This window comes from Venturia canescens, chromosome 2, assembly GCF_019457755.1.
Source record: "Venturia canescens isolate UGA chromosome 2, ASM1945775v1, whole genome shotgun sequence".
NCBI lineage: Eukaryota > Metazoa > Arthropoda > Insecta > Hymenoptera > Ichneumonidae > Venturia > Venturia canescens.
The window spans coordinates 13,758,438-13,786,331 of NC_057422.1; the positions used below are offsets into that span (position 1 = coordinate 13,758,438).

The 27,894-nt window shown below is 41.9% G+C and overlaps 1 protein-coding gene across 5 annotated transcripts in view; it reads left to right on the plus strand.

The window, feature by feature from the left end:
• LOC122407069 (potassium voltage-gated channel subfamily KQT member 1-like) overlaps positions 1 to 27,894 on the plus strand; it is a 40,613-nt gene that overhangs the window by 7,646 nt on the left and 5,073 nt on the right. The window contains exons 2-14 of one of the 5 annotated variants that reach the window (XM_043413042.1): positions 3,733 to 4,291; positions 11,144 to 11,234; positions 13,936 to 14,062; positions 15,562 to 15,737; positions 15,826 to 15,966; positions 16,441 to 16,551; positions 18,189 to 18,395; positions 20,093 to 20,113; positions 22,293 to 22,528; positions 23,220 to 23,312; positions 23,611 to 23,767; positions 24,377 to 24,499; positions 26,319 to 27,837. In XM_043413042.1, the coding sequence (XP_043268977.1) occupies positions 3,733 to 4,291; positions 11,144 to 11,234; positions 13,936 to 14,062; positions 15,562 to 15,737; positions 15,826 to 15,966; positions 16,441 to 16,551; positions 18,189 to 18,395; positions 20,093 to 20,113; positions 22,293 to 22,528; positions 23,220 to 23,312; positions 23,611 to 23,767; positions 24,377 to 24,499; positions 26,319 to 26,420 (2,144 nt within the window). In that variant the 3' untranslated portion in view covers positions 26,421 to 27,837. Of the gene's footprint in view, positions 1 to 3,732; positions 4,292 to 11,143; positions 11,235 to 13,935; positions 14,063 to 15,561; positions 15,738 to 15,825; positions 15,967 to 16,440; positions 16,552 to 18,188; positions 18,396 to 20,092; positions 20,114 to 22,292; positions 22,529 to 23,219; positions 23,313 to 23,610; positions 23,768 to 24,376; positions 24,500 to 26,318; positions 27,838 to 27,894 lie in introns of those variants that run through there. The other 4 variants (XM_043413043.1, XM_043413045.1, XM_043413044.1 and 1 more) reach the window with 4 other exon arrangements.

A 27,894-nucleotide genomic window follows, 5' to 3' on the forward strand; every position in this document is an offset into this window, starting at 1 on the left:
CATTCATTGTGGAACGCCACAATTTATCAAAGCTTCAGTACTGTTTGTTCAAATTTCATTGATAGTTTGTTGAAAAGTTGGTTTTTTTGAAATTCTGAAGATCTTCAGAAGTCTGTGAAATATTACGAATGAAAATTTCAAAGATTATTTGTTTTAGTATCGAGAAATGAAACTGGACCCGTTCCATCGAAAGGGGGTTTTCGTTTTCTGGAATCTCGTCTTTCGACTTTTTGGGTGCCTTCTTTCATCCGCATCACTCGTGGTACTCGACCCCCTCTACACGCTAATTCTCCTGAGCGAAACGCCAGAGTTGACAATTCCAAAAAAATCGATTCCATACTTCATCTAAATCTGTGGTAAAATTCAATTTTTGTGAGAGAACGTCACCGATCCAGTGCGTTGGAGATTAGTGAAAAGTTTTCGTGCTTCCGGCTACTTACTTTCATCGTCAATTCAAAACACAAATTCTCATTTAAATTTTATTCGATCGTTTTTTTCAGTTATTACTCCGAACCTAACTCACCATTTGTAAGAGCACAAAACTCTTATTCAACAAGCTCTTTCAAAATACTTTCATTAAACAAAAATATCAGTTTTGGCGAGCGCTGAATTTCAAATGATTTCCTGTCCATCGCCAAGCCACAGTTGACAATTTAATAATATATTTGACCAAAGGTCCTGCTCGTATACAATTTGTATTAGGTCGCATCCAAAATACGCTGTTTCTCGACGAATAATAACGCAGCAACATGCTCAGAGTCGTTAGAAAGTATCAATTGCAAAAAACTTGAAATTCCCCTTCTCGCAATATTGTTTCCTCGAAGCAGCCGAATCAGTTTAAAGGTCGAGGTTCATTTCTATCGACTCCATCCTTCTCCAAGAGACCCTTCTACTCGATCTTTTATCGCGGTACCCAATTTAATATTTTACAAGAGGAGAGAAGTAGAAACTCATGGAGCTTCGTGAATGTGATGCCGTATATTCTTAGGTTACCTGCGTCGTGGAATAAAAGTAAACCGTGCACTGCCCCGTTCCATCTGCCACTTTACGTTTGCCAAGCTCAGCATTTAGCCCAATACGAACGATAAGTCTAAAAATGAAAGGAACGAGCTCACGTGTATATTATTGAAATCCACGACGATATCGACGGTGTTTCACTTGCTCACAACAACCTCCTTAACAATCAAGTACCTTTGTTTATGCTAACCCTATTCTAGACTACATTCTGCTTTTTCTCTCAGCTCGAGGGAGATCGATGATAGCTTTACGTGACCTCAACAGTATATCATGAGCCAAAGATTAGATACAAAAGTTACTTTAAGATTGCGATTTCATTTTCGTTCTTGTGCAAACCACAGATATTGGATATTCTTATGTTCTTATTGTTCAGAAAATGTTCAATGATTGCATGAATTTTGATAAACGTAGAGGATTGTCGAACGTGTGTTACAGCCTCGATGGTTTATTCACGGTTGGGGGGGGATTGAAATTCCGAACTGTGAGAAGTCAGAAGGCTCAAAAGTCCGAAAATCTCGCTAGTGCGATATATCTATATATTTCGAGCCCCAGCTAGATTTTCGGAATTTTGAGCCTTCTGATTTCTCGCAGTTCGGAATTTCAATCCCGCCCCTTCACGGTCACCCTTCACTCTTAATTCTGTCGATATTCATCAATTATAATTTTAATAAAACTCTAGAAAAACGATTACTTTTTCATAGGGAATATCCACGAGATACAGAAATCAGATTTGACGAAATCTCACAATTATAAAGTGTAAAAATTCACGGAGTCGTGCAGTATTTTCGATTTTTTCATACTCGCAGAGGATCTGCATGGGAACAGTTTATTGTTGAGTTGTAAATGGCTGTTAATTCAACGCATTCATTCAGCCTGATCGCTGGAGGGTGACAAACTCTGCCAAATCATTCCGAGTAGTAACTCACCAAGTTAATCGCATTCTACCGATTACTACTCCTCCGCACTCACAACGTCCTTAACGAACTAAGAAAATTGTCAGACCCCCCAGAGCTTGGTGGGCTCGAACTCGTCGATCTGCTTTCAGAGAAAAAAAGATTTTCCGCGACAGTAAACTCCGGGGAAGTGACAGTAAGAAAGACACTTGTTTATGAATTGGGACTTGGTCGAATTTCAGAGTTTATTAAATTATGGGTCTCATTAGCCATATCTTCGCGAAGGTATCTCTTCCAGGGTAGAGCGAGATAATTTACACGCACGCCAAGAGCGTCCTCGCCTAGTACTTAATGATCAAATGAGCCTAAATAATAATGAAACCGCTGGACTAAATTAAAATACACAGTTCGTGTATAAAAAATGAATTTTTGTCACTAACTTACTCGAGTTGTTACACAAATCCTTCATAAAAATGAAGGAAAAAAGACATGAAAAATCATGTCTTTTGAAAATAATCTTCATTAGCTATTACCCTTTAACGCAAAGGATTCAGCACAAAGGTATTCAATATTTTTGGATATTCTGAGAAATCAGCTGCCATCGTGACAACTCAAGGAGCTGAAATGTCTCCGGCGTCGTTCAATTGGAACTCTACGCGCTAGCTATGGGCGCCTCCGTGGTCGTCAAATTAGTCAGAACGTTGCAAAACCGAAAGACGACTTGACGATGGAGTTCGAGAGGTGCATGGAGCTTTGGTAGCCCACTTGTGTGTCACTGTGGTTTGCTTTTCTTTCGGGAATTCAGCTCTCGTTGCGTTTGCGACAAGAGTAATTGGAACGATCTCCGCAGCTTCTTCTAATAATAATCCAAAGGTTCTGGAGCAATCCAAAAGTATTGATGGAAGTAATCACAGTTGCGAAAAACTCGCACTCGCTCGTTTAGTTAAGAAGTGTAAGAACTTGGTCAGTGGATTGATGAAGCTCTATTGGAGCATCCGAAAAGTCAAAATGATCAGGAATTCTTAGGCTATTAATATGGAATAGTCTGGAATTGTTAGCAGAATGAAAAAATTGGATGGATAAGGTAGAGACGGGTGGATACGTGAGTGGGATGAAACGACCTTTCTCTTTTACCTCTGGAATGAACAATAGAAGTAGATTTGCCCGTGCGTAGTTTCTATAGTTAACGTACCGTATCGAGGACTCTTGGGACCAGAGGGAGGACTGTAACATTACCGTATTATCAATGAATAATGGATGAAGGACCAGGCTACGTTCGACCGTGAGATATTGTCTGAGGCGACTCGTCAACGCGTATTTTGATCTGCCCGCTGGTCGTACGCGCACCGGAATAACCTGAATTTCTAAGAGCTCCTTTAGGCAGCATGCGTATTGATGTTTTCATAATATTAGGACACGATAAATGAAATGCAGCAGCGAAACGAACATTGCCCGATAATGAGACAACGGTATTTGGCAGAAATGTTGACAACTGTTCGTTATTCCGATCTAAAATCGCATTGAAACACTTGGACTGTGTATTCGTATATTAATCAATTTCGATGCTTGTTCCATTTTCGTAAAACTCTCTACTATTGATTTGTGCCCGGGAGAAGGAATTTGTGCGACGAGGCGTTATTAATGCTGAAAGCAATTCGATGAAGCTTGAAAGTAAATGGTAAAATGGCGAAACAGTTAAAAGCGATTCGGAGGTAACGAAAAACTGGCATTTCCAATGGCCGAGAAGATTGTAAAGAAGTGAAAAAAAGTGTTTGAATCTGGATGGAAGGCAAAGGACGGTTCGATCTGTTGAATCCCCCAGGTCATGCGTACAACAACGAAAGTCTTCCGCGTTCGAGTAGCGGCAAGGAGCCATGTTCGAGATTGACGGAGAAGCGGTACAGCGCCGCAGCCGCCTACGCTGCCCTCCAGGGCAGCGAAGACGAGCTCGTCGCTGGGGAATCCGAGGATTTTGCACTGAAGACACCGGGCAGCGAAACCGAGGACACGGACACCGGTGTGCCGCTGGAAGAGACGTCCACGAGATTCACGTTTCTCCGTCGGTTTCGCTCGCCGAGATTCGGCGAGGCTCATCACAAGAGGGTACCGACACCGATGAAGAGAAAGCACCGAAGAAAGAAGAACCAGAGCGACATAAACAACGACGTTAACGACGAAGAGGAGGAGGACGAGGAAGAACCGCCGAGTCCCAATCCAACCGGTGTACCGGATCCCTATTATCCGATTTACCTCCCGATCGATCAGGCTTTCAAGGCCAAATACGTCTTTCACCACAAAAAGGGAAAGACTTTCCAGGAGCGGCTGTACGTCTTCCTCGAACATCCTGGCGGCTGGCTCTGCTTCGTCTATCATTGCACTGTGTAAGTATACGTACGCATAGCTTCATTCCTCAGTATCAACATCCGGTTGTCCAACTGTCAATCTCATTGAAGCGACGATATTAAAACGAAACGAACACCGCGAATATAATTAGCGAATTTGTGCATCGCCGAACGGGCTCGTTTCATCGCGTTCTGTCTGATCGAGCGCAAGAGACTCTTCAACGTCGCATTATATCCAAACGAAAATGGATTCCATTCTCCCTCATGACGATCAAGCCAAACTACCTATGACAGTTATAATCGCACTTGGTCGAACTGGCAAATCCACTGAGCCATCATCGTCGTGTGTATCACACGCCCGGTTGATAATACGTATACATGCCCACGTATAGCCAATATCAACCTTGATGAGGAAAGGCCTTTCGCGCGTACAACACACCCCACCCTCCTGCTTCCTGTGCGTTTGGCTTACGGCAATCGCGATTGACCGTGAGACTGACAGACCACAGAGCCACGATGCGGTCTACGGTGTACACTCGCTGTAACACCGAGCTCGGTCTACACTGCGAACAACGCTCACCGCCCCGTTCCTATCGTACATACTCAATCGATCATCGCGCTTATTCCGAAGCTTCTTTTCTTTTATTCTCTTCTCCTCGGATCGACTCGAGTTCATTCATTTCTTAGCACGCTGCTGCTTCTTAGCTTCCATTCGATTAATTCGAGCTTTTAATTTATTGCTTCATCCATCATACTATCCTAATGGCTTTTTGAAAATGCCACGTTGAAACGTCGCGTAGGATTTTATACGCGGTAACGTTTCTCACGGACCTTGATCAATGCCCAACTACTACTTCGCGTTGCTGGGTTCGTCCTTTTTCATGGAATTATTAACTAAGCTAATTACAGGAGATTACACAGGCGTGTGTACTACTGACCGATCGATATTGTTCAACAAGACTGGTTAACGAAGTCGAACGCAATTCCCGACGGAATAGTCTTCACTCGACGGAAAGACCGAACCCCAAAAGTGCTTCCAAAACGACCGCGTGTCCTTACGCAATATTTCATTAAGTTTCTAGCATCCTCAATTAGTGGGATAATTCTGATTTGACGATGCGTCGAAGCCTTTGGAAATTTGGCGATTCTGTGTTGGATTTAGGCGTTCATGGAATTGATGCACCGTTTTGACAGAGTTTCGAATATATTTAAACTTTTAAAAAATCATTCCAAGTTATCGATCCACAGAAATTGCTGCAATATTTGATTCCCCTTTAATTTCTACGCGGACGTTGAATGCATGATTTTCGTACCGTTTTATTTCAACTTTTATTCTCTATGGTAAAAGCATGAGGAGAACGGAGGGGGTTGGCCGTTGTTCGAATTCCAATTACTTGGAAAAAGTTTGGATGACAGGGCAATGGTAGAAAACATTATACGAAACTCGGTTTTTCAATGACGCATTGTTTGTCCGTTCTTTTTTTGTCTCCTATTTTTAGAACAATGCAAAAAATGTTACTGAAACGAAATCTAATAAAGTGGCGTTTTTTCGAAGCGTTCTTTTATGCATGGATCTCTGTGTTCCATATTTCGTTGGGCGAAAAGTCTCGCCTGCCGCTTGCCTCGAATTTCCAAACGCGCGAGAGGCTTTTGATAACGCTCGGCGGTTTATGCTGTATACCTTCGGAAATTGCTAAGGAAGCTTCTTTCGTTTCTGCCTTCGAGTTATCCTACCATCAGAAAAGCCTCGTATCATCGTTTTTTTGACGATTGACTAGTCGCGAAAATAGTCTCCGTGAAAATATTGTTCAAGCCTTTTTTTAAACCTCTTTACTTAATAATTTCCGCTAGACCGATATTCCATCGGCGATTAAATATTATCCTGGGGAGGAAAAAAACTTCGTCAAGCGGCAGTAAATCTACGAATTTTCTCACCCCCAACTTCCGGCTCTCGCTATACGCGTATACTGCTATAGCCGGGACGAGATGATTCGCTGTTTCTCCTCTAATCCCTCTCAAGTTTGCAGCATCCCAAAGGCGGAGAAGGGTCACAGGACTGACTGGCAAGAGCGCGAAAATATAATCTCTCTGCTTCTCGCTCGGATAAGCTGTTATTGCAGCGTTCTATATATACGCCACGAAAATTTTCTCTATCTCTCGCTCTCCAGTCTCCTCTTTCCTTCCTTTTTCTCTCTCCTGCTCCCTCGGTTAACGTCGGATAGATTATTCGATCGTTGTTCCATTAGTAGACCGTGAGGGATGTTGAAAACTGTTAGCAAAATCCCTCATCCTGCTCGCGAACAAACGGTCTTTAATCGATTTTGTTATATTGGTTATTAAGGACGACCACGCGTTACTTGTAATTCAAAGAAGCAATTGAACTCTTTTGCTCTTTTCATAATCAAAGAAACTATTAGAATTCATTCTCGGAATTATAAAAATTATGTGCAACTTATTTGTTGAGATTGATCAATTTTTAATATGATTATAGCAGTTAAAATACTTTCGTAGTAAAATCGTCAAGGAAAATGTGACGACAGCCATTTTCTATTTATATGCGCATGCATATCTATATTTTAAACCAGTTGGCTCATGGCTTTGTCAAACCTTGCACCGTTTATGTCGTTATTACTCGTTAACCTCAAATAAGTATTTTTCTTGTTCCATTCCCAAAATATTTTCACCGGAAACAAGGCTTTCTCGAGACATCATTGATGTCTAAAAACATTAAATTTTCGTATTCTCGTTTTCGGCTCCTCAAAGTTGGGAGGATCCTGTTTCATTAAATCCAAATGGTCACACAGGAAGTGTGCTTGCCATAAGAGTCTGTCTACAACCCTTAAAAATGTGATCTTCGTTAATTGTTTTATCGAAAACTAGACTATAGATCCTATGATAATTCCGGGAATAGATGCGCGCTGTATATTTATAGAATATTTCCAAATTTCAACTCTTAAAGTTGGAATTTTTCGATTTCCATTAGATTCGCGTGAACTTCCTTAAGGCGTCGAAAGCAAGGGAAAAAAAGAGCGAAGCTCACTTTTTTCGACCCCACTAAACATCCGAGTCTGGCAGTTGAACAAAATGTAGATCGGCGGACTGAGCAAATGACGAAATTTCCGTACGAAATAACTGGCCGAACGCAATTTTTGTAGCTTCGATTGCGAACGCGGAATTGTCTCTGTCTTCCATTAAAAGGATCAAAGTACACTGGACGAGGAAAAGCTTTCGGTAACCCGACATTTTCAGTGTAATGACACGTCGGAAACTGCTTTCTGTCTGGTGCTTTCGACAAATAGATAAATAGAAGCGCGCATATTTAAGGTATATACACGAATAGTCTCACTTTTGACAGGGTTTTGCTCGAACCTCTCGATTTTCGGTTTCCAAACGATCCGCGCTCCGTCTACATCGTTGAGGAATGCAGAATGAGGAATGTACGCGTGTCGAATCCATTGGTACATCTACAACATTGACGTGAAATCTGTACGTGGATACAGAGGGATTCGCGCACAATGGAGAGAAACGGGAGGACGTATAAACGAACGATTCTCACCCGTATATAGATTTTCCGTCCTTCTTCCACTCCCGAATGGGTCTGCGTCATCGCCGAGCAGAGATAGAGAAATTGGAGCTCGCGAATCCCAACCATAACAGTTTTCACAGTGAAGAGAGAGGGAGAAAGCGCTTTCCAATTTCCTATCGCAAAAATGTATCTACGCACGAGAATTCGGTTTCGTGTATGCATGCGGGTTGCTATTTCGCTAATCTCGAATGTCGTCCAACCGACGATTCCGTGCATTGTGTGCATGCTACAGCGAATAAATTTTACAAAATTACTGCAGAAGAGAGCGAACCAACGGCGTTTAAAATCTCCCTCCGAAAAGGCTGTTCCAAATAAACTTTAAAATACCGCACATGCTTGTGAAAAATAACGAAAATAAAGTGCGGAGCCTTTCGCAGAATGGAAAAAACTTGCAGTTTCACAGACCCACAAATTTACCATTGAAATAAACTTTCAGTGACCAATCTTCGAGGGCAGGACGACTAAAAAATTTCCAGGAAGTCTTTATCGACCGACGACTGGACGGCAATCAAATATGCAAAGCTCCCAGCCCTTTTCGAATGTCCGATGCAACGAGATGATCTATCACCCAAATATCTCATAGCGAATGTCATCGCCCACGCAAATTCGAACGCGAAGCATCGTCCCCGTCATATGCGGATTGCACAGCAACGTGTAAATGCCAAATGTACGAATACTATGACTCCCGATGAATTTTCAATATTTGATGGAACAGTGAGCGGACATTGATTCATCAAAAGTTTTGCGACGGCACGTCAATGCGGCTGGTGCACCAGGGACGGATGTGCATTCTCCATTCTCTATATTTATGGTAGGGAAGGACGAAATACACAGACACTGTGTGTATGTTGGACATAGAAATAGAGGCAGCTGTGTACTTCTCGTGTCGTTCGATTAAATTCGTTTCTGCGGTAGAAAAAGTTGAAGGCGAGCGAGGCAGCTGAGATCGCGAGCCCTGAGCTTAATGCATGTACAAAGAAACGTTGACCCACTTAGTCTATCGTCTCGCAAGTTTCCGTGTGAATATACTTCGATATAGATGTGCTTGCGCAGCAGAGCAAAGTTGACCAACTCGTTGGGCAAATCTTTGTCGATTTTTTCGCTGAGTAAAGGGCGGAAGAGAGGCTCGCGAGAGCTGGAGCTCCGGCGATCAATTTCACCGTTCGAAAACTCGATATACCGCGGGGTACGCGAGCGACACGTCGCGTCGAGGGTATAAAGAAGGCTCTAGCGACCCAGAGGGGAATCCGTTGGACCCTTCGTGTGCTAGAGTTTGTGTCAACGATAAGAGGAAGACGAAGCGCGCAACAATAATAACAACAACAGTTATGTAGCTTAAGGGAAAAGGTGGAGAGCAGTTGGCTGGAGGCGAGCGAAAGGATAAGGAGGTTGAGAGACGGAATGAAGTGGAGGAAGCTAAAGGAGGAAAAGAAAGAAAAGACAATTATCGTACTAGGTCGAGGAAGGTGACCTGGCGCGAACTCACCGAGGCATTCTCATTCACGATGCGGATACATAGTTGCTAGAATTATGGCTCCTCGACATGCCATCTTCTTCCAGCTCATTCGCGACTTCTCTGACTGGCTGGGGGGAGAGCAAGTGTTTCGACTCCGAGTCCTTCCTATACCTTCGCCCGAGAGATACAGCCCGCAGGCTTTCGCCTTCGTTAAAGCGCACACGATAACGTCTTTTATCTCTTTTCGTGCTCCTTGTTAGCGGTGAAAATAGTAGAAAATCCTAGGAGATAGGGGGGTTGCGAAGGGCGCGAAAGAAACGCATCTCGATAAATAACTCGACATCGAGTGTAATCTTTCGCGATGTATCCACGAGTCCCCCTTTGTTATCGGAGCCCGCATTAACAACAGCCATATTTTTCATCCGTTCGGATTGGTATTCATGAGCAGAAAATCTCAGCAGTTCAGCAGAGCCGTGATGAACCTTCTGAACTGTAAAGCAAAGTAACGAAGTTGATTCGCAGTTATTTCGTTCTGCGCGAGCTCCCCCGGCAAATACGCCTCGAAATTACTACACACGCTCACCACGATGAAGATCGTGGCGTGTTCTCGTGCGCCCCGTAACTATGTAACGACGCTCGCACGAACGGCGAACGCGGATCCCAGATCTGACCCCGGAGAACATGACCCACATGTAGCGCGAGAAGCTTTGCGAAATAACTGGGCAGCGTTTATAACTTTTGCAAAACGCTGGTTCCGCATGCTCGTTACACGACTGGCGTACCGTTTTGTTTTTTGAAAATCAAGTTTCTGGTATCCGGCAGCTCTTCGAATTCCTTTTCTCCTAAAAACCATTTTTCCCCTACGAATTTCGTTCTGAATTCGATACGTTTAATGCCTCGGCTTTCCAGCTCGACTTTCCCGTTGTTGCCGAGTTCATTTTGTTGATTAAGCCCACAACACAGGAAATAAACTGTACCGAAAGGGAGGGATCGACCGAAGGAAATTATGCTTCATTGTGCCACTGACAGAATTCGTTCTATGCACGAACTCCCAATAATAAGCCTCGAGGCATATTGTACGTTCAATAAAAGTTGTTGGACGAACAGAGTCGACGAAAAGTAATAAAAGATCGGCAATCGAGCAGAAAGCCTGCTTTTCACAGCGCCGTACCAACGGCCCTTCGCATATGTTCGTCTTCCTTCAAATTACCACATTATTTTGTGGTTCGTGAGACTCAAGAATTCGGACCACCGGTCCAAGTAATCGACGTCAGATTGTTCGCGTTGCCATAAAGCTCTATTGAAGAACACGAAACGATAAATCACCGGTGCGTGTCGAAAATTTGGATCGCTCGCTGAGGCCTCTGATCGACCCTTCACTCCCAGCAAACCTCTTTCTTTCTCTCCCTCCCTCCTTTCCTTTCCCTCTCGCACTGTCTCGCCCAATTCTGAAATAGCCAGGAGTAAATTCCTTTGGGATTTTCTTCCACAACTTTCGGCCTACCCTCGATAACATTGCGAACAATGTGAGGCATAAAACCGCTTGCGAAATATCACCGCGAGCCCACGAAATATGTGTATATCCATATGCTGTATAAATCTTCGTCCTATTTGACTCACAATCAGTCCAGGCCAGACTCGGAGAATATGCTGATAAGAAGCAACGATCTGGATATTTTTAACGAATAAAATTTGTCTGCTTTATCGCTTGCAATTATTCTCGTCGATCGATTTGACATTTCTTTATGCAATTCTGATTAAAAAAAATTTTTTTTTTATTAAATGTATTTATTCATCGTTCGGAGACAAGATTATTCATTTCGTCTATTTTCTCTGTTCTTTTTTTCAGGTTCATGGTGGTATTGGTGTGCCTCATATTTAGCGTACTGTCCACAATAGACCAATACAGTAATTTCGCAAATGAAACCTTGTTTTGGATGGTAAGTTTGTGTTACTCCAAGTTTTCACCTTTCCTTTTTATCTTGCTCTTCACTAGGTTCATTAAATCGTGTATATCAAGTCGAGTCTTTCATCGTCCAGAACAATGCCTTCTTCATTTGCTATTCACCGTTTCACGAGGAGCCAAAAAAAACGACCTTTGACCGTTCTTTATACCCCAATTCTTAGCTGGGAACTCGTTCTTATCACATCAAGACAAGCCTCGAGAGAAATTATTCAGAGTTAAAAAATAAATGGAAATGATGATTTCACAGAGGCTGTATATTCCGAGAAAACTTTCGTCATTGATAAATCATTGTCCGGGTTTATTTTCTTATCTTTTTAAACGTTCCCCAATATTTGAGCTTCATTTCAGCCGGTTGTCTAAACGCAGAAAAACTACCTGCTCAGTTGACTCACCGTTTTAGTGTTTACAAGCTGCGTATCAGGCTTCGAATTTTTCTCATCCCAAAAGTCTTTTTAAAAGAAATGGAATGAGTTGAGAGAGGAAGAGACCAGAAGCTCGCAAGTTCCGTCATGACGCAGAGTACGAAGAGAGCGAGGCTGCTCTCGAAATTCTTTTTTACCGCAACGAGCAATGTAGAGTCGTGGATTTCTTCGCCACCGAGCCTCAGGGAGTGGAGCAAGAAACTCCTGCTAATTAATACAGTCCTCCCCCTTCAGCTTTTCTCTCGTTAAGTGCAACGAGTGAGCGACTCCTTCGCAAGCATCTCTGCTTTCAATCTTTCTCTTGCCCTTCATATTACCTACTTTAAATTCGCTGTGACTACACACAGAAATGAAGCGTAAATAGCCGCTGTCCTCAAGCCCTTGGCGCTCGTTCGTGCCAATTTACCTTATCCAATTGAAGTGCTATTGAAAGCTATCACGATAAATTTGTTAACGAGTTATTTCAAATCTATTTACTTTGTGATGCTCAATTGAAAACAATAAAAAATTTATGTTTCCCTGAATCTTGTCACTCTGTGCCGAGACACTGTCGATGAGCATTTACATCTCGACACGAAGAGACTGGAAAAAAAATGAATTCGCGTCAAGAGCCGTCTCGAAGCGAAAAGACACGCGTGCTTTCGAGCTTTTATAGCTGCAAATCCAATAGCTTTTGAGATTCGACACGGTCATTGTTCATGCATCGAGCAAGTGTTTTATTTTTATTCCCCTTTCTCCAGTACGACGAGGGAAGCCAGACGAGAAAAATTTCATGACCGTTATTCCACCGCACATTTTTCTTTCTTTTCTTTTCTTTCCAAAGTTCTCGACCACAAAATCCTCCTCCTTTCTCCCCCGTCGCCGCATGCATGCACAGATTTAAGCTCAACGTCGCCCGTAACGTTCGCTATTAGCATTGCTTTATGGCCTGCGAAACGGGAGAGTAAAGAGAAAAAAAATAATCGAGGAAAGTAAAAGATCGTGAAGAAAAGCGAAGCATATCGTCGGCGCTTCCGAGCGTGATGCTCAAAAGCGCCGAACGTAATGGCCATGGCCCCTCGAAACGAGGGCCGTGATCGATGTTTTTCCCTCGCTTTTCCTTCTCCCGGACTCCTGCGAATCGTTGCCTCTGATCATCCGCCTCTAAGGAACTGAGCGTACAACCGGTTACATCTACTTTGCACACTAGGTCACAACTTCCGTTGACGACGCCATAACCTTCATGTCCTATGTCATCTCGTAAAAAACGAATAATTACGGTCGTACGAACTATTCGGAAATCACAAAGTTTTCAAGCATCAAATTTCCCTAGCTCTGCCTTAAAGAAGATGATCCGCGGGAAACCCCAATTTTCAGAAGCTTCCTCGTCACACGAAATTAATAACAGAAATATTGAAAAAAATCGTAATTTCATTGTTCTAATGTCTAAAAAAGAGCAAGAAAAATTTCAAATTTTTTATTTTTTATATTAAAATTAATTCAAAATGGAAGAAGCAAACTACAAAGTCAATTTGACAAATTGGTTTCAACGCTTTTGCCAACACACTGCAAAACGTTGTCACGTATATCGGTGGACGTGGCAGTGCTTCGAGCAGGCCAAGTAAATGAAAAGATTCGTAAAGAATAACGCAAAACTAGAGAAATAAAACTGCGAATTGTGTGCACCAGTTGAATCTATTATCCGATTCTGTGTTCTGGGAAAAAAGAATTTCATTGTGAATAATAACATTATGGATAAATGAAAAATGTATTGCTGCCATGGACTCGCATTGCATGAATAGACATGATTTCATAACCGGTGCTAAACGAACTGTTTCAACGCTCATCAGATAAAATATCGATCCAAAGAGCTCTGCGGCCACGAAGACTTTTTCCACTTGCTAACAAGTTCGAATCAAGCCAATCTTTTTCAAAAGCAAAACATCGAGAATAACTTCCGAAACATCTCATCACCATCTGAAATTCCATAATAGCCACGATTCCATGAAGCCAAATTTAAAGTTTGCATCTGCGCCATTTATAACAATTTCTGTGTTAAGATCGCAGTCCCGGAACTCGAAACTCACTCAAAGAACGTGGGGAAGATTAAATTTCTGGTACTCAATGATTTTCATCGTGAGACGCAAACCAAAACTTCTCAATTCTATCGAGGGTGAAAAATTCCTCAACAACAATGTTGATACAAAGAATGTGCAAAAGCTTCGTAGCATAAAATAGTTTTTAAAAATCTCTCAAAACTTTGCTCATTTTCAGGAAATATGTCTGGTAGTATTCTTCGGTGTCGAATACCTCGTGAGATTATGGAGCGCAGGATGCAGGTCGAAATACATGGGATGCTGCGGACGTTTCCGGTTCATAAGGAAGCCCATCTGTATCATAGGTGAGTTTTAGAGTGCACGTGGAATTTTCGATGGTACATAAATTCTTGGGAAGGCACCGAGTTAAAATTATTCTTCGATTTTCCTCATTCAGTATCGGTTTTTCATTTTTTACGTTCTATTTTAACATTTTTTTCACTTTACAAAATAATTACAGATTTGTATGTTTTTTTTGTGTTGTTAATTCTTGTGTTGAAATTATTTACAGTTGGTTTCGTAATTTTTTTTGCATACCATTATGTTTTCAATTTTTTTCATTCGTCATCCGATGTACTCGTCACTTTTTCATTTATTTGACAACCTTTTGTTCCTTTGAACCAAACGTTTTTCGTACATTACCATGATTTAGCAGATTTATCTTATTTTATTCTTTACTTTTTCACGTTTGAAATGGGTTTTTTTTATAACTTTTAGTAATGAATTATTCATTTGAGGCAAGTTTCGAGAGAATGGATAAAAACTACTTCTTATAAATCATCGTGCATTTGTTTTTTGGACTACACGAGAGTAACGCGTAGGGTTTCACTGATTTTCCTCGTTGAATCGTAGTCAGTGAACTGTCATCGTCCTTCGAATGTTTTTTTCCCTTCGGTCCAGTAGTAGATTTGTATCATAAGAAAAAATTGAATATTGTACCATCGAATAGCGTACTTTCGTCAATCCGATTATGCATGAAAAAGTATTCGGCTCTGCTCCGATTGAATCTGAAGACGCGGACAAAACAGGATCCTGGAAAAGCCGCGAGACATTTCCATTTCTCCTTGAAACCGTGACAACCCAGAAAAATGTACGTAAGCACAGCCGCGTTATCCTCGATTTCATCTTTTCCCTTCACTCCTATCATCCCCGAGGAACTTTTTTCAAGTAATTCTTTCGATTCTCGATCCGAGAAAAGTGCCAAGCTACCTTTGTGTGTAATGTGCCGGGTTTTGTGCGCGAAAAATTCAGGTTTTCAAGCGTTCAACAGCCCTCTCCATCTCGTCGTAATCGTGGGACAATCGATGTGTTTTATCCTCCGACATTTTTACTTTTACTACCCGTACCTAGCCACAAAATGCTGGTCCCGTAGTTCGAGTTTTTTATGCCCCATCACGGAAAGCATTATGGAATTTTATATCGAACAATAGCGACCTTTCGCGTCCACTCCTATATGGGCACGATCGAGTAAAAGCACACTATGATTCTCGATCATTACGAGCGCAGATGAATATCCTCAACGGGGAAGATCTCTAAAAATATTTTCATGAAAGTAAAAACTCGTAAAATCCTACGAAACTTAGACAAAAAAGTTTTAATATTTATCGGTATAAATAAAAATCAACGTGATTTCTGGCGATGTTCTACATCCCGAACGTTGATGGAGCATAAAATCGTTTTTTCACGACCCTCGAAAAATGTCATTTGGGAGTTAGCAAATGTTCAATTTCAACTTCCACAATCAGCTGGCAACGTCTGCCCCAAGCGTAACAACTTTTTCGAGCGTTTCCTTCTCTGTCCACAGACTTAATCGTGGTTGTCGCATCCATGGTGGTTTTGTCCGTTGGAAGCAACGGCCAGGTCTTCGCTACCTCGGCTATAAGGGGTATCCGGTTCCTACAGATACTCCGGATGCTCCACGTCGATCGGCAGGGAGGAACTTGGCGGCTCCTCGGATCGGTGGTCTTTATTCATCGCCAGGTGAGACGAAAGCCAGTCACGTTCGATCCCTGGATTCTGATCACAAATTCGAAACTCCGATTGAATGTTTTGTGTGGAAAATTTTCAGGAACTCATAACCACGCTGTACATCGGGTTCTTAGGTCTTATTTTCAGCAGTTATTTCGTGTATCTTGCCGAAAAAGACGCTGTCGGACCCGATGGAAAAACAGACTTTTCCAGCTACGCCGACGCGCTGTGGTGGGGCGTGGTACGTACAGAAAAAACCTACACACACACACACACACATGCATCACCGGAAATAAATGAAATCCCTCACGTGACTAGGTACATTTGAGAATCCTGTGAATACCATGGCTTTTTGCCAAAGAGCTTCTCTCACAGAACTCGAAGAGATCGATTTACGAGCTCTGCACCTCGTCGAATACGTAGTCCACGAAGGAACGATCGACTTGGACGAGTATCTGCTTCGATGTTGTTCAATCGGGTTTTGCTTCCGAATACACAGTATCCAACTGTTACCTCTATGAAATCGTAGCTCCCTGCAACACGGCTCGATTTACATTCACCTTCTCTAACGAATTTCAAGCATTTTCCTTCCACGTTCTCTGTTCACTGAATCATCATTGATCTCAACGACTATTCACGACACTCGATTTTCCTATAAACTGATGTTTTCCGAGTGGACGAATCGAGCGATTATCTTCAACGTTTTTGCTTCCAGATAACCGTTACAACGATAGGATATGGTGATACAGTGCCACAAACGTGGATGGGCAAAATAGTTGCCTCGTGTTTCAGTGTTTTCGCCATCTCCTTCTTCGCACTTCCAGCTGTAAGTTCAAACTTTTAAAACGATTGAATATTAATTTCGGTGCATTTGAAATTGAACGAAAATTTTGGCGAAATTTATCGAAAAGTGGCACTCGCCTCGTTACTGTATTTTCACTGTTGTTGAATATTCCTGTTTGTGCTCATACTTAATTCGTTGGGACGAACTGTTTCGGACTCGGATGATTTGGAGCTTACGTTTTAACGAAAGAATTGACGTTCAACGTCAAGGAATCGCGGCAGACGATGTCGTCATATTGGCTCGTGAGAAAAGCGTCAACTTTTCACGACGAATCGACGCGTGAGTGGAGCGAGTGACACGTTTGCCCCGAGGAAATTTCATATCCGATTTGTGCCTCGACGCAGGCTGTAGAAAGCACGAGGGCCAGCAAGACAAACACAATTTGATTGCTATACTTCCGCGTTCTTACCTTCCATTATTGAGTTGGCCAAAGCAGAGGAGGCTAATTCAATAAAAACCTTTCGAACCTGAAATAAAAGGGAATGAAATTTCAAACGACAATCAGACTTTGCGCATAAATCATGTACAAATTAGTATTACCCACATAAAAAAAATGTTTTTGTACTTTTGAAATATCCTTGAAACTACACCAAAAAGTTCGCCATGCCGAGTTATCTCCGTCTACCCTAAAAACATTCCCGAAAACAATCGATTTTTCAGACTTTCTAAAGCAGGACGCCCCTTCAAAGTCGAACGAAATATGAAGAAAATTTGAAATTTCAGCGAGTCTCCAACCATCAAAAGCGAAAAATCTTTAACTATACATTCGAAACTAACGTTTAACCCGCTTTCTCACGGAGCACGCTCATCTTCCTAATCTAATTATTCTTCACCGCCGATCAACGTCGCCCTCGTCGCGAGCGTATCACGTACACCGCTTGCCTAAGGAGTACATAATCTCGTTCCGGTTAGAAGGAAGAAATATGTAGACGCGGCGTTAACGGATAAGCCGCACACGGTATAAGGAAAATTAACGCGAATGGAGGTAAAAGCTGAATGATTAATTTCACGTTTTCGGGAAAACGCGCCGCTGCGCCGTGGACGTCGGCTTCACAGACGGGCGAATTCCTCGCTCCGGCTAATCCCAGATTACGCGCTGCATTTGAAATTTATATTGGCCCAAGCTCTCCGTCTACGGGTATCATGAAAGAATTGTGATGAAACTTAATGAGTGCATGTGAACATTCTGTGAACCTTTGAATATATTTCTTCATTCAAAGTTCGTTCAAATTCGTTGAGTATGAGAATCCTGAGATAAAAACTGTCTGCATCACAGTTTTTTTTTAATGAATAATCGTACGGGAACAAAAAAAATTGGAATTTGTGAATTTTTTCCGTCCACAGTCTCACGGAGATCGACAAATATTCCCCCTTTTTTGTGTACTTCGTAGATCGTGCAATGCCACGAATACAGAGTTTCGGCAATCCAAGGAGCGAGACACCCGAGTTTTTCTCGACAATTTTTTTCTCACGATAATCGCCATAATTTAAGTGCTTTTGCTTCACGGAAATGAAGCAGTTTTAAAAAAGTATGAGTTCAATGAAAGTCACTTGGTTTAGACGATAAATAAAAATGTTGGAACGTCTAAATCACGCCTCGAATGATGCGATGATTGCAGGGAATCCTCGGTTCCGGTTTCGCGTTGAAAGTGCAACAGAAACAGAGACAAAAGCATTTCAATCGTCAGATACCGGCGGCAGCGATGCTGATACAGTGCCTGTGGCGATGTTACGCAGCTGACAAAGCGATCAATAGTGTGGCCACGTGGAACATTTACATAAAAGATCCAGCTCCGGCCGGGCAGCCGTCAACGCCACTCGGAAAGGTGAGATATTCCGATGTGACAATTTGATTCACGTTCTCGTGTATTGACGAGTAGACGTTAGCTGTTGACTTGTCAATGTTACTTAGTTGCTTCCGATGTTCCATGAGCGTTGAACTGAGGAACGGCTCGTTGCAATGTTTTTACCTCTGTATATTTACATTCGATCTCGTGATGCTGTATAATTACTGGTAAAGGACCTTGACGTCTCGTTTGTACGATTTTGTTGTCACATCTTCCCCCTCCCCCTTAAGTAAGCGCATTTCGAGAGACAGGAAGGACAGAATCGTTCGGAGGAATAGGAGTCGAGACGCGCATTCTCAAATTATGCTGCTCCATTTTTAATATCGTTTTTTCTCATCAACGTAAAACCCTGAGGCGTTATAATAATCGCGTCGTGAGCGCGGCGGGTCGATCGTAACCCGCAGAGAAAATTTCGCATTCTTTGAAGCACTCCGTAAATGCCTCTCATCCTCAAGAGCTTAATGAACAGCATTAGAAACTCATGAGGCTCGCTTCTTATGCTTTGGCTCGGATTCAGAGTTTCGTGGGGGGCCCCCGGCCGCTGCTCGTTGAATTGGTAATCAAAGACCGTGCACTCTGCAACCCATAACAGATAATAAAGTCACTCGGGATTTTCGCGTCGCTCAGATTCGCCTGAAATGAAAATTTTATTTCATCGGCTCGTGTTATAGTTGCGAGGCTAAAATAACTTTTCCTCATATTGAAACAAGTCGAGCCACTGTTTACTCGTTTCGCTCCGGCACTAACGCCGAGAAATTCCAGACTGCAAAATTCTTCGTAGAACTGCCAACCGCGCGTCTGACGCGGAATGTAGGTAATGAGAAACGAATGTTTCATGCTGAGTCTATTGGACTTTGCTTTTAACTAGCGACTCGGACGTATCACTATTTTATTTGCTCAAAGAGACCATTACGGATCCTCCAATTATGTATTTTCTCGCTCCCCCTCGAAACATCGGTTCACCTTCGTATCAACCGTCGCTTCAACTTTGTCGATACGAAATATTGTATTCGCTAATCACACGCGAAGACCCAGAAGCATTTCATGCTCGAAGGTGGAGCAGAAGTTTGCCTTCGGAGCTTTTTTTCTCTCGAATATAACAGCCAACGTCAAAGTCGCAAAGTCAAATTGCCGAATGAGTTTCCATTTATCGACGATTGTTCGATAATTCCGATCGAATGACCTTCATCTCGATTCAGCATCGTGGCCTCTGGCAATTCAGAGACGTTCCTTGTAAAAATGCAAGCATTTTGAGATTGAACGTGATCCGCGGAATGCTTTGAGCAGCAGCTGCTCAAGTGTGTGTGTCGAGGACGACACCGGAGTAACGAAGCCTCGCTTTGAAATAAAAACGACTACTCCACCTACGATAATAATAAGCTACTGCGGCACAAAAGCGTCGTAGCTCGAATAATCTCAAATTTTTCCAATAATTCCCAGCATCAAGCGCGCACATATCGGTATTTGAAAACAGACATTTCATTAATTATCGCGTGGATCAAAGTTCAAGCGTGAGCTCTAAACTCGTGTTGAAGCTAATGAAAAGTAATCCGAGCCTTTTTGCAATAGCTCAGATCGAAGAGGAGCGATTATTTCATATGAGAAAATCCCACATTTGATAACATTTAATCTGTTTCGTAGGCCAGAATTGATAAAACGTCCCTAATGTATTTCAGTTGATTTGTGTAAAGAAGATGGTATGTAAATTACTTGGATTTCATTTATTTCACAATTATCTTTCTCTTTTCTGCATGTTTACGTATCAACTGATATATACATACAAATATATACATTCCCATTCGTATATATTATACTATGTATATACATATTTTAAATCAATCTAACACGTCACACGAGAATTCAAACGAATACAATTTTTCCGACGTCGATCACAGATCTCACTTTTACTGCTGATGCGCAATGAATTTTCATATTCTTCAATACAAATACGAGCATCGCACACGTTAAACCGAGGCTAAATAACGAGTGGAAAGAAACGCATTCGCGGAGTCCTCGGAGCATTTATCGCTTTTCCTCCGCGTCTTTTTACGCGACAAAACCGCTGCTCGACGCAACCAATAGAAAAGAAAAAGTTGGCCGTAACGAAAATCGATTTATAGCTGGCAGGACGAAGTCTTATCGGAATCTATCGGAACGATTTGAACGCAAGTTTTTTAGGCTCTCACCGCGAAGTTGCGCGAAGCACGCCGTGAAAAAAGTGTCAATACGAATGAAAATTCGGTGAAAATAGTACTGAAAGGGTGCGGGGCCGACTGAAAATAATGGCACATTGCTCTCGAGCTGTAACGGTAAAAGCCTGAACGTTGAATCAACAAAAGAGGGAGGAAAATATCGAGGCAGGGATTGCAAATTGATTGGAGGCAGACAGTCTTTCGAAAGATTGTCGAGTGGAAAATCTTTGTTTGTGTTAAATAGCCGGAAACCGCGCAGTTGTCGTTACGTTGCTCGCCGTGGTATCTTCGACAAACCCTCGAATTCACTTACCAAATTTCTCTCTCTCTCTCTCTCTCTCTTTCTCTCTTTCGCCCTGTCGCTCTCTTTCGAGATTTTGAATGTTAAAATAAAATGGACGCGGATTACGAAGACTCGAGATTGTTCGCGTCATTTGAATCCCGAAATATTCTTGCTGGCAATTCGTAGCCAATTGAAACAATTTCGATTTACCTGCTACTACACATTTTTTTTTTTTTCAATCAACGGTAATGTACGATGCAATTGCTTTTTGTGTTTGCTGCATGTGCATGCGTTTTTGATCGATGCTTTTCGTGGAGTCAACGTTTCGGTGTTTGCGCTCCACAATAACTCTCGTAAAGCGCGTCTCCATACAACGCGCTCTCAACGTTGCTGGATTGACAAATTACAACGCAAGATGGATGTCGAACGAGGCTGCTCGAATCCACAAACGAAGAATCTGTGAATTGGATTTTTAAGTTAACGATTTTTTCGTCACCAAAGGAAAACTGGGAAGCACGATTACTGGGCTGGGGGTAGAAGTTCAATGAGCAGGGGAATTTAGTGGCTCGACAGAAAAATTTTACTATTTTCATCGAATTCAACGAAAATTTGGTTGATTGCGCATCACTCGATTTTCTGGCTCGGATGATTTTTTTGAACTGCAGTAAAAGCATTGTTGAATCAACAAATTTCCTTTCTCAATGTGACTTTACGGATAAAGTTTCGTATTGCGAATCGCTGATTTTGAAAGCTTGCATCGATAGAGTTTCCATCCTCGACGCAGCTCGAGTAGTACAATATCTTTGGGGAAGGAGATGATAAGTGGCTTAAAAATCCACGAAGCTGACGCGCGTCCCACTCCCTTCTTCGGTGCACGCACATCCCGGAGGCTTCAAAGGGGAACGAGAAAGAAAAGTTTTTCATCAATTTTGAGTGAGTGAATTGATTCGGTCGCTCAAGGAAAAGGATGGCTATAGATGAGTGTACGACCGAGTGGTGCACACGTCGAGGATTGATTGAACGATGGGGGAGGGACTTTCGCGTTGATTTTTCGTTTGTGGGTTAGCGAGCTTGGAAATTCGGATCGATCGAGAGAGGGAGCAAAGGAGAAATATATAAGCGAACAAACAAATACGTACACATTCGAAGAACGAGGGAAAACGTTTGTCAAGAGACGAGAAAAAAGGGAGCGAGAGAGAGAAAAAGTCTGAGACATCGACAAGCTTCAAAGTGACAGAGAAGATCAAGGAGACTGAACTATATCGAGAGAGGGAATAAAGAAAATGGAGACAGAAAAAAACGAGAATAATACGAGCGCAACGGCTTTCCATCTTAAACGGGAACGTAGGGTAGTGCATGCTGTGTTCGACGTGTTGTAATGGGAGGGCACCGGGGGTTCAGTCTCTGATGATCCAGGTGGCAAAGAAGGCGAACGTGCTGAAGAGACGGAAATCGAGGAACCGGATGGAGATGCAGCAATCTCAGCAACCGGCACTGCCACCGGTCACGGTTTCCGGTGGTACGAATGCCGCTGGACCTACCACCGACACCAGCCGAATTGAGAACGATGGCGATGTCGTCTTCTACATGGAGGAGCCTAAAGCCGGCACTCCCAATCGGGCGAGACGAGACAATCGGTAAGCTCTTCATTAGACTAAACTCTTTAGATAAGACTCTTTATCGATCTCCAATCGTTTTCGAGACTTCACAACGTTTTGCTCAAAATTTCATCAAAGATTTCCAGAATTTCATTATCGATATTCGAAACCCCAAATTTACGGACTATTCATTCAAATTGAATGCATTTTGTGATCAGGCAAATGCACGAAATTAAGCCCGATAATAATCTCAATCTTATTTTCACTGATTAAAAGTTAACTTCAATTCCTTACAATTCTAGTGGAACGATCATTTTAAGGAGATCGAAAACTACAAAAAGGCATCCAAGAAACCCGAATTGCTTTAAATTATTCAGTATGATGGAAGTTTATAAAGCGCATTTATTCAAATTTTTCTATAAACATGCTTAAAAATAATGCTTTGCGGAGTCGTAATTGCAGAATTTTACAGAAAAAGAGTCCTCATTCGCGAGTGCTGATATTGACAGTATTTCCGCAAAGAAACACTGAAACTTTTAGCTCGAGTAATCCAAAGTTGTAACGAGTACGAGTGAACTAAAAAGCAAAGGATTGAATATCCTCAGCTAAAAAATCGTATATAAAATAGTGCTCGATTGATGGAAAGAAACTCGATCTGGAGGTTTTAGTAAAGCGGTCAGCGAATAAGTTTAGTTTCCGATAGTGTGAGTAGTGTGTTTCCGATTGGCAGGGGCAGCCTATTTACGTCGCAAACAAGCTCGGTTACGGAAGCGGCAAGCGATGAGATCGACATCGACATCGAAGAGCCCCAAAGAGTCACCACGTGAGTGCATACCTCGTCTCTGTCTCCCGCTGCCTTTTTCTTTCTCTCACTATTCTTCGCTGTCATTTTATTCGTCGAAAGGCAACTCGCTCCAATCGGGGGGGAGTTAAATTTCAAAGATTCGTCAGTTCGTTTGAAAATAAGTGAGAATGAAATCTTGAGTCGACCGATCGATTATCGGACTGCAATGCACCAACCGAGAATCGTTAAACCATTAAAGTTTTGCATCCAGCACCGTTTTGCAAGTGAATGAAACTTCGATGGTAAATCGATCAATTGAAATTATAAATTTTCCTAGACTAACCGAGGCGCACCGTAACGCCATAAGAGCCATACGAAAGATCAAGTACTTCGTGGCGCGTAGAAAGTTCCAACAGGCCAGAAAGCCGTACGACGTGAGAGACGTTATCGAGCAGTACAGCCAAGGGCACTTGAATATGATGGTGCGAATTAAGGTGAGCGTTTTTTATCTCCCCTGACAAAGCGATCCATCAATCATTTTTACTTATATCGTAGCACGTTGAAAATTGCTCCGAGGATTTATGTGTGTTCGAAGGAAAGACACGAGCTCGTCTGTGCCTTTCATTGCACATTAATTTGTAGTGAAAAATCGTTTTTTTTTTTTCGTGAGCGTTCTCGCGACATAATAAATAACAAGAAAGACTCTCGTTTCGGTGCTTGCTTCATACGCAATTTATTATCTCCGAAGAGATAAAATAGAGAGGAAAACACGAGATGATAAAGAGACGAAAAATCGTGTACGTTGAGGCCTCGCGAAAGAGCGGGGCTTTTCATGAGATACAATATTTCTTCGTAAAATAGAGCGACAGATGTAAAACATCGATCAGACTTTCCAGGGGAAACGAATCGCCCAGAATCTCAAATTTACGTCAACGAAGATGTACCGCCACGATTATCATTCTCTCGATCGTACCTGCCGTTATAATCCACTCTGCATCCCCTTAATGTTATCTTTTCCCCACGTAAAGTAGCGAGAGAAAAAATTGGGTGTCTGGTCGACTCGGATATATTTGGATGGGCCTTGCGCCGCTCTTGTTTTGCAGGAGCTCCAGAGGAGGCTGGACCAGACCCTGGGTAAACCGGGCAGCTACCTGGCGGGAATCGACCGCTCGGGCAACGTTAAGCCCATGACGATCGGCGCACGCCTGTACCGGGTCGAGCAGCAGGTCAGTACGAATTTTATTAATCGTCGTTGTGCAATCGCATCGGACGTGCACACGCGGTAACTCTCTTCATTTTCTCAAATTATCGGCACACGCACGTCGTTCTCTCCCATTATCCTCTCTCCGTTTCAACGTACCGCGTATGAATCCAAAATGCTCTGAATAATTGAGATCTAATTTCAGTGCCTTGCGGCTCATATTATCCGAGCGGGTTCTCCGCGTTACATGCCATTTCAAACGTCATCCTGCCACTGAGAATGGCGTCGAATCATTGTCATCGATGTTGTAAAAAAAAGGCGATTCCGAGCTGCTACTCCCCGTCTATTCCGAAATCCTTTTCAAACCCCACCTCCGATTCGCGCTCCATTTCTTCCTGTCTCCGGCGATTTACCGAGCTCCGGGAATAAGGGACGCCTCGAAAGAATAGCATGGAAAAATCAGCCTTTTTTCATTCATCTTCCTCCTTGTTTTTTCAGGTTTTTTTTAAAACCTTCCATTCTGGCGACGAATAATGCTTCGATACGATTATAAACAGACTTGGAGCAACGATCAATACAATTTTGTTTGCATGAAAATTGGCATTTTTAAAATTTTCTGACTTCTGTAGACTATTCATTTATTTTATTATCAATAACGCTTTGTTAACACATCCGAAAATTAGGTATACCTACAAAAAGACGTTTTTCGTACCAAGAAAGAAAACAAAGTAAGAAAATCAACATTTGATCAGGCAGAAGTTTAGTTGGTTAGTTCAGAAATAAGCAAATCCGTTTAACTAAATTGTACTTCAAAAATATTGAACTTTCTTTCGAGGTAGACATTTGTATGGACAATTGATTTGGTTCGTCATCGATAAGATTTAATTAAGCTACACGAAGAAAAAATTCTATCAAATTATTTGATATTTTCCACAAATCGTATTGGCTAATATAATAATACATTTGAACAAATTTTGGGTTATATTAAACCGGCCGGTATGATTGGATTTACAAAATATTTATCATTCTTAACAAAACCATTTAGATACTTCAGTTTAGTTAATTCACATAAACAAAGATCTTGTGATTCGGATTATTTATTCTTTATTTATCACAAGCGAATGTTAGTTAGATCAGTTAGCAACAAAAATATTAACTAAAGACATTTAGTTGTTACAACGATTTTTTTTCTCAGTGTTTTAATCTCAACAGTTTTTTATTACTCGTTCAATTTATTCTCTCATTATATTTATAGTGAAAGATGTTTATTTATTATTAGAAAAGTTTCTTTGAAAATACGTTACTTGCTATTCCAATCAACTATGCCATTTTGTGTGTATTCTTTCGATTCATATAGCCGAATGGTGAGCCAGTACGAGGAAGTGGAAAAAATCGAAAATAAATCCGGCCCCTTTATGTTCCAAGATTGAAACTCACTTCGTACAAAGCGAATAAGGAAGCCTCTTTCGTTGCTCGCCAATCCGATTTCAACGGAGATTCATGAAAAAAGATCGTGAAATCTTTGACTCCTCGCTTTTCCCATTACCGTGAGCTCTTTTAGTTTTTATTTCGAAAGCTCGGTAGCTCTCCCTCGCTGTAAAGATGTGGTTCGAAATTCGGTATTGATTTTTCAATTGGCCGCGCGGCCGGCGGCGAATGCCTTCTTTTAATCAACGCGAATTTGTTTCTCGTGCATTCGAAAAGTGTCGTTTTTAACTCGCACGTTCGTTTCAAGCTCCTCTTTTCTCCCATTCTACTCTCATCTCCATTCTTCAGTCTTTGCACAAAGTTAAACGAGGCGTAATGAAGGTGTTTGGACACAAGGAAAATCATTATTTCCACAGCTGTGCGTAATGGACAAGAAGCTCGACCAGCTGGTCTACGTACTAAACGCGCTTGCCAAGAAACAGCAAATTCCTCTGAGAAGCATCGAGGACGACGTTTAACCGAAAGCACCGAATCCTCGAACGTTTGCTCCGAGCCTGGCAAGCGTTGTTCTGCCACGACTCGCTGTGACCATTGTCGTGCTAGAAATGCTCAACGGTAGCTCCATTAAAGCCTCCCACGACTAGAGTCTCGAACGCGGAACTTCACATCATCGCGCAAAGTGTGGGCATCATCATTTTAACGTTACACATTGAAATACTCCGGATGCCGAAACGTCCGTTTGGGTTTTCTTTGAGATATTACCGCGGTGACTCGTCCCCGATGAGAGAATATTTTGTTGGAACAGCCCCGTGAAAAATTACTTTGGCGAGAGTTTCGCCAAGCGAATTTCATACGCACACGAAGAGATTGTTATTCGAGTACGAGGAGAACAGAGTTGGCTACTGGTGACTCTGCGTCGAATGGGATATTGATCGAGGACTCGAAAAACTACAAGTAGCAGGAACAACGAGAATTTTTTGTTCATTGAAAAGAGGCTCTATAATTGCGAGACAAATAATTAACTCGAGTTGGCTGGCTCATCGAAAATTTTTCCAATTTTTCTCCACTTAAAAATTCATGCATACATAAAACATTGCGCGAATGCTCGAGTCATCGTTTCATTCAATGAGAAAATACGTCGGAAGCGCAAAATTCGTAATGAAAAAAGGTGAAAAAATCAGGGGTCATTGAATAATTTCTCATCGACTCTGCGAGGGAGTGCATCGTTGAAATTCTCACGATGAACAGAACGAAAAATCGGAAATCAATTGAGCCTGCTGAAATTGTTTTTTTATTTTCTTTTGTTTTTACCCAACGATACACCCTGAAAAATGGAATGTTATTATTTCAATCGATAACCGCACTATTGCGAACGCGATATACGAAGCAACCTGGAGCTTTACAAAGTATATTATAGATTAAAATAAAACTTCACGTGGAGGATTATGAGCCTTTGCCCCGAGGAACAAAGAAAAAGGTCGTTACCTACTCGACCTCGTCGAGTCAACGACCATTCGGTCGTCCTTAAATCAGAGTGGTTTTCACGATATACAGAAACGCAGATGTAAATATATACACGTGGATATCACACACGCAGACACAATAATATTTAACGGTTATAAATTATCTGATAATAATAATAATAACATGAATAATCATAATACCAGTCGAGGGAGCGCACTCGCCTAAAAGACGAGGCCCTGCTAATGATATTTTTAATAATTCTTATTCTTCAATTAATCGCTATGATATAGGTGTAGGGTCCAATATACAAAAACTTACCTAATCGCGATTCGAGCTCGGGGTCGAGATAACACAATTTTGTAAAACATTCTCACGGTATTAAGGAAACTTGGTTGGTTCATTGAGGGCGGTGTGAACGTTTTTTTTCGTGAAAAAACGACCCTCGATTCTTCGGTATTATTTTTTTTTTTTTTTTTTGAAAAAAGCAACCAAAATGCTCGCGCAGTGTGTGTACATATTAATCGATCG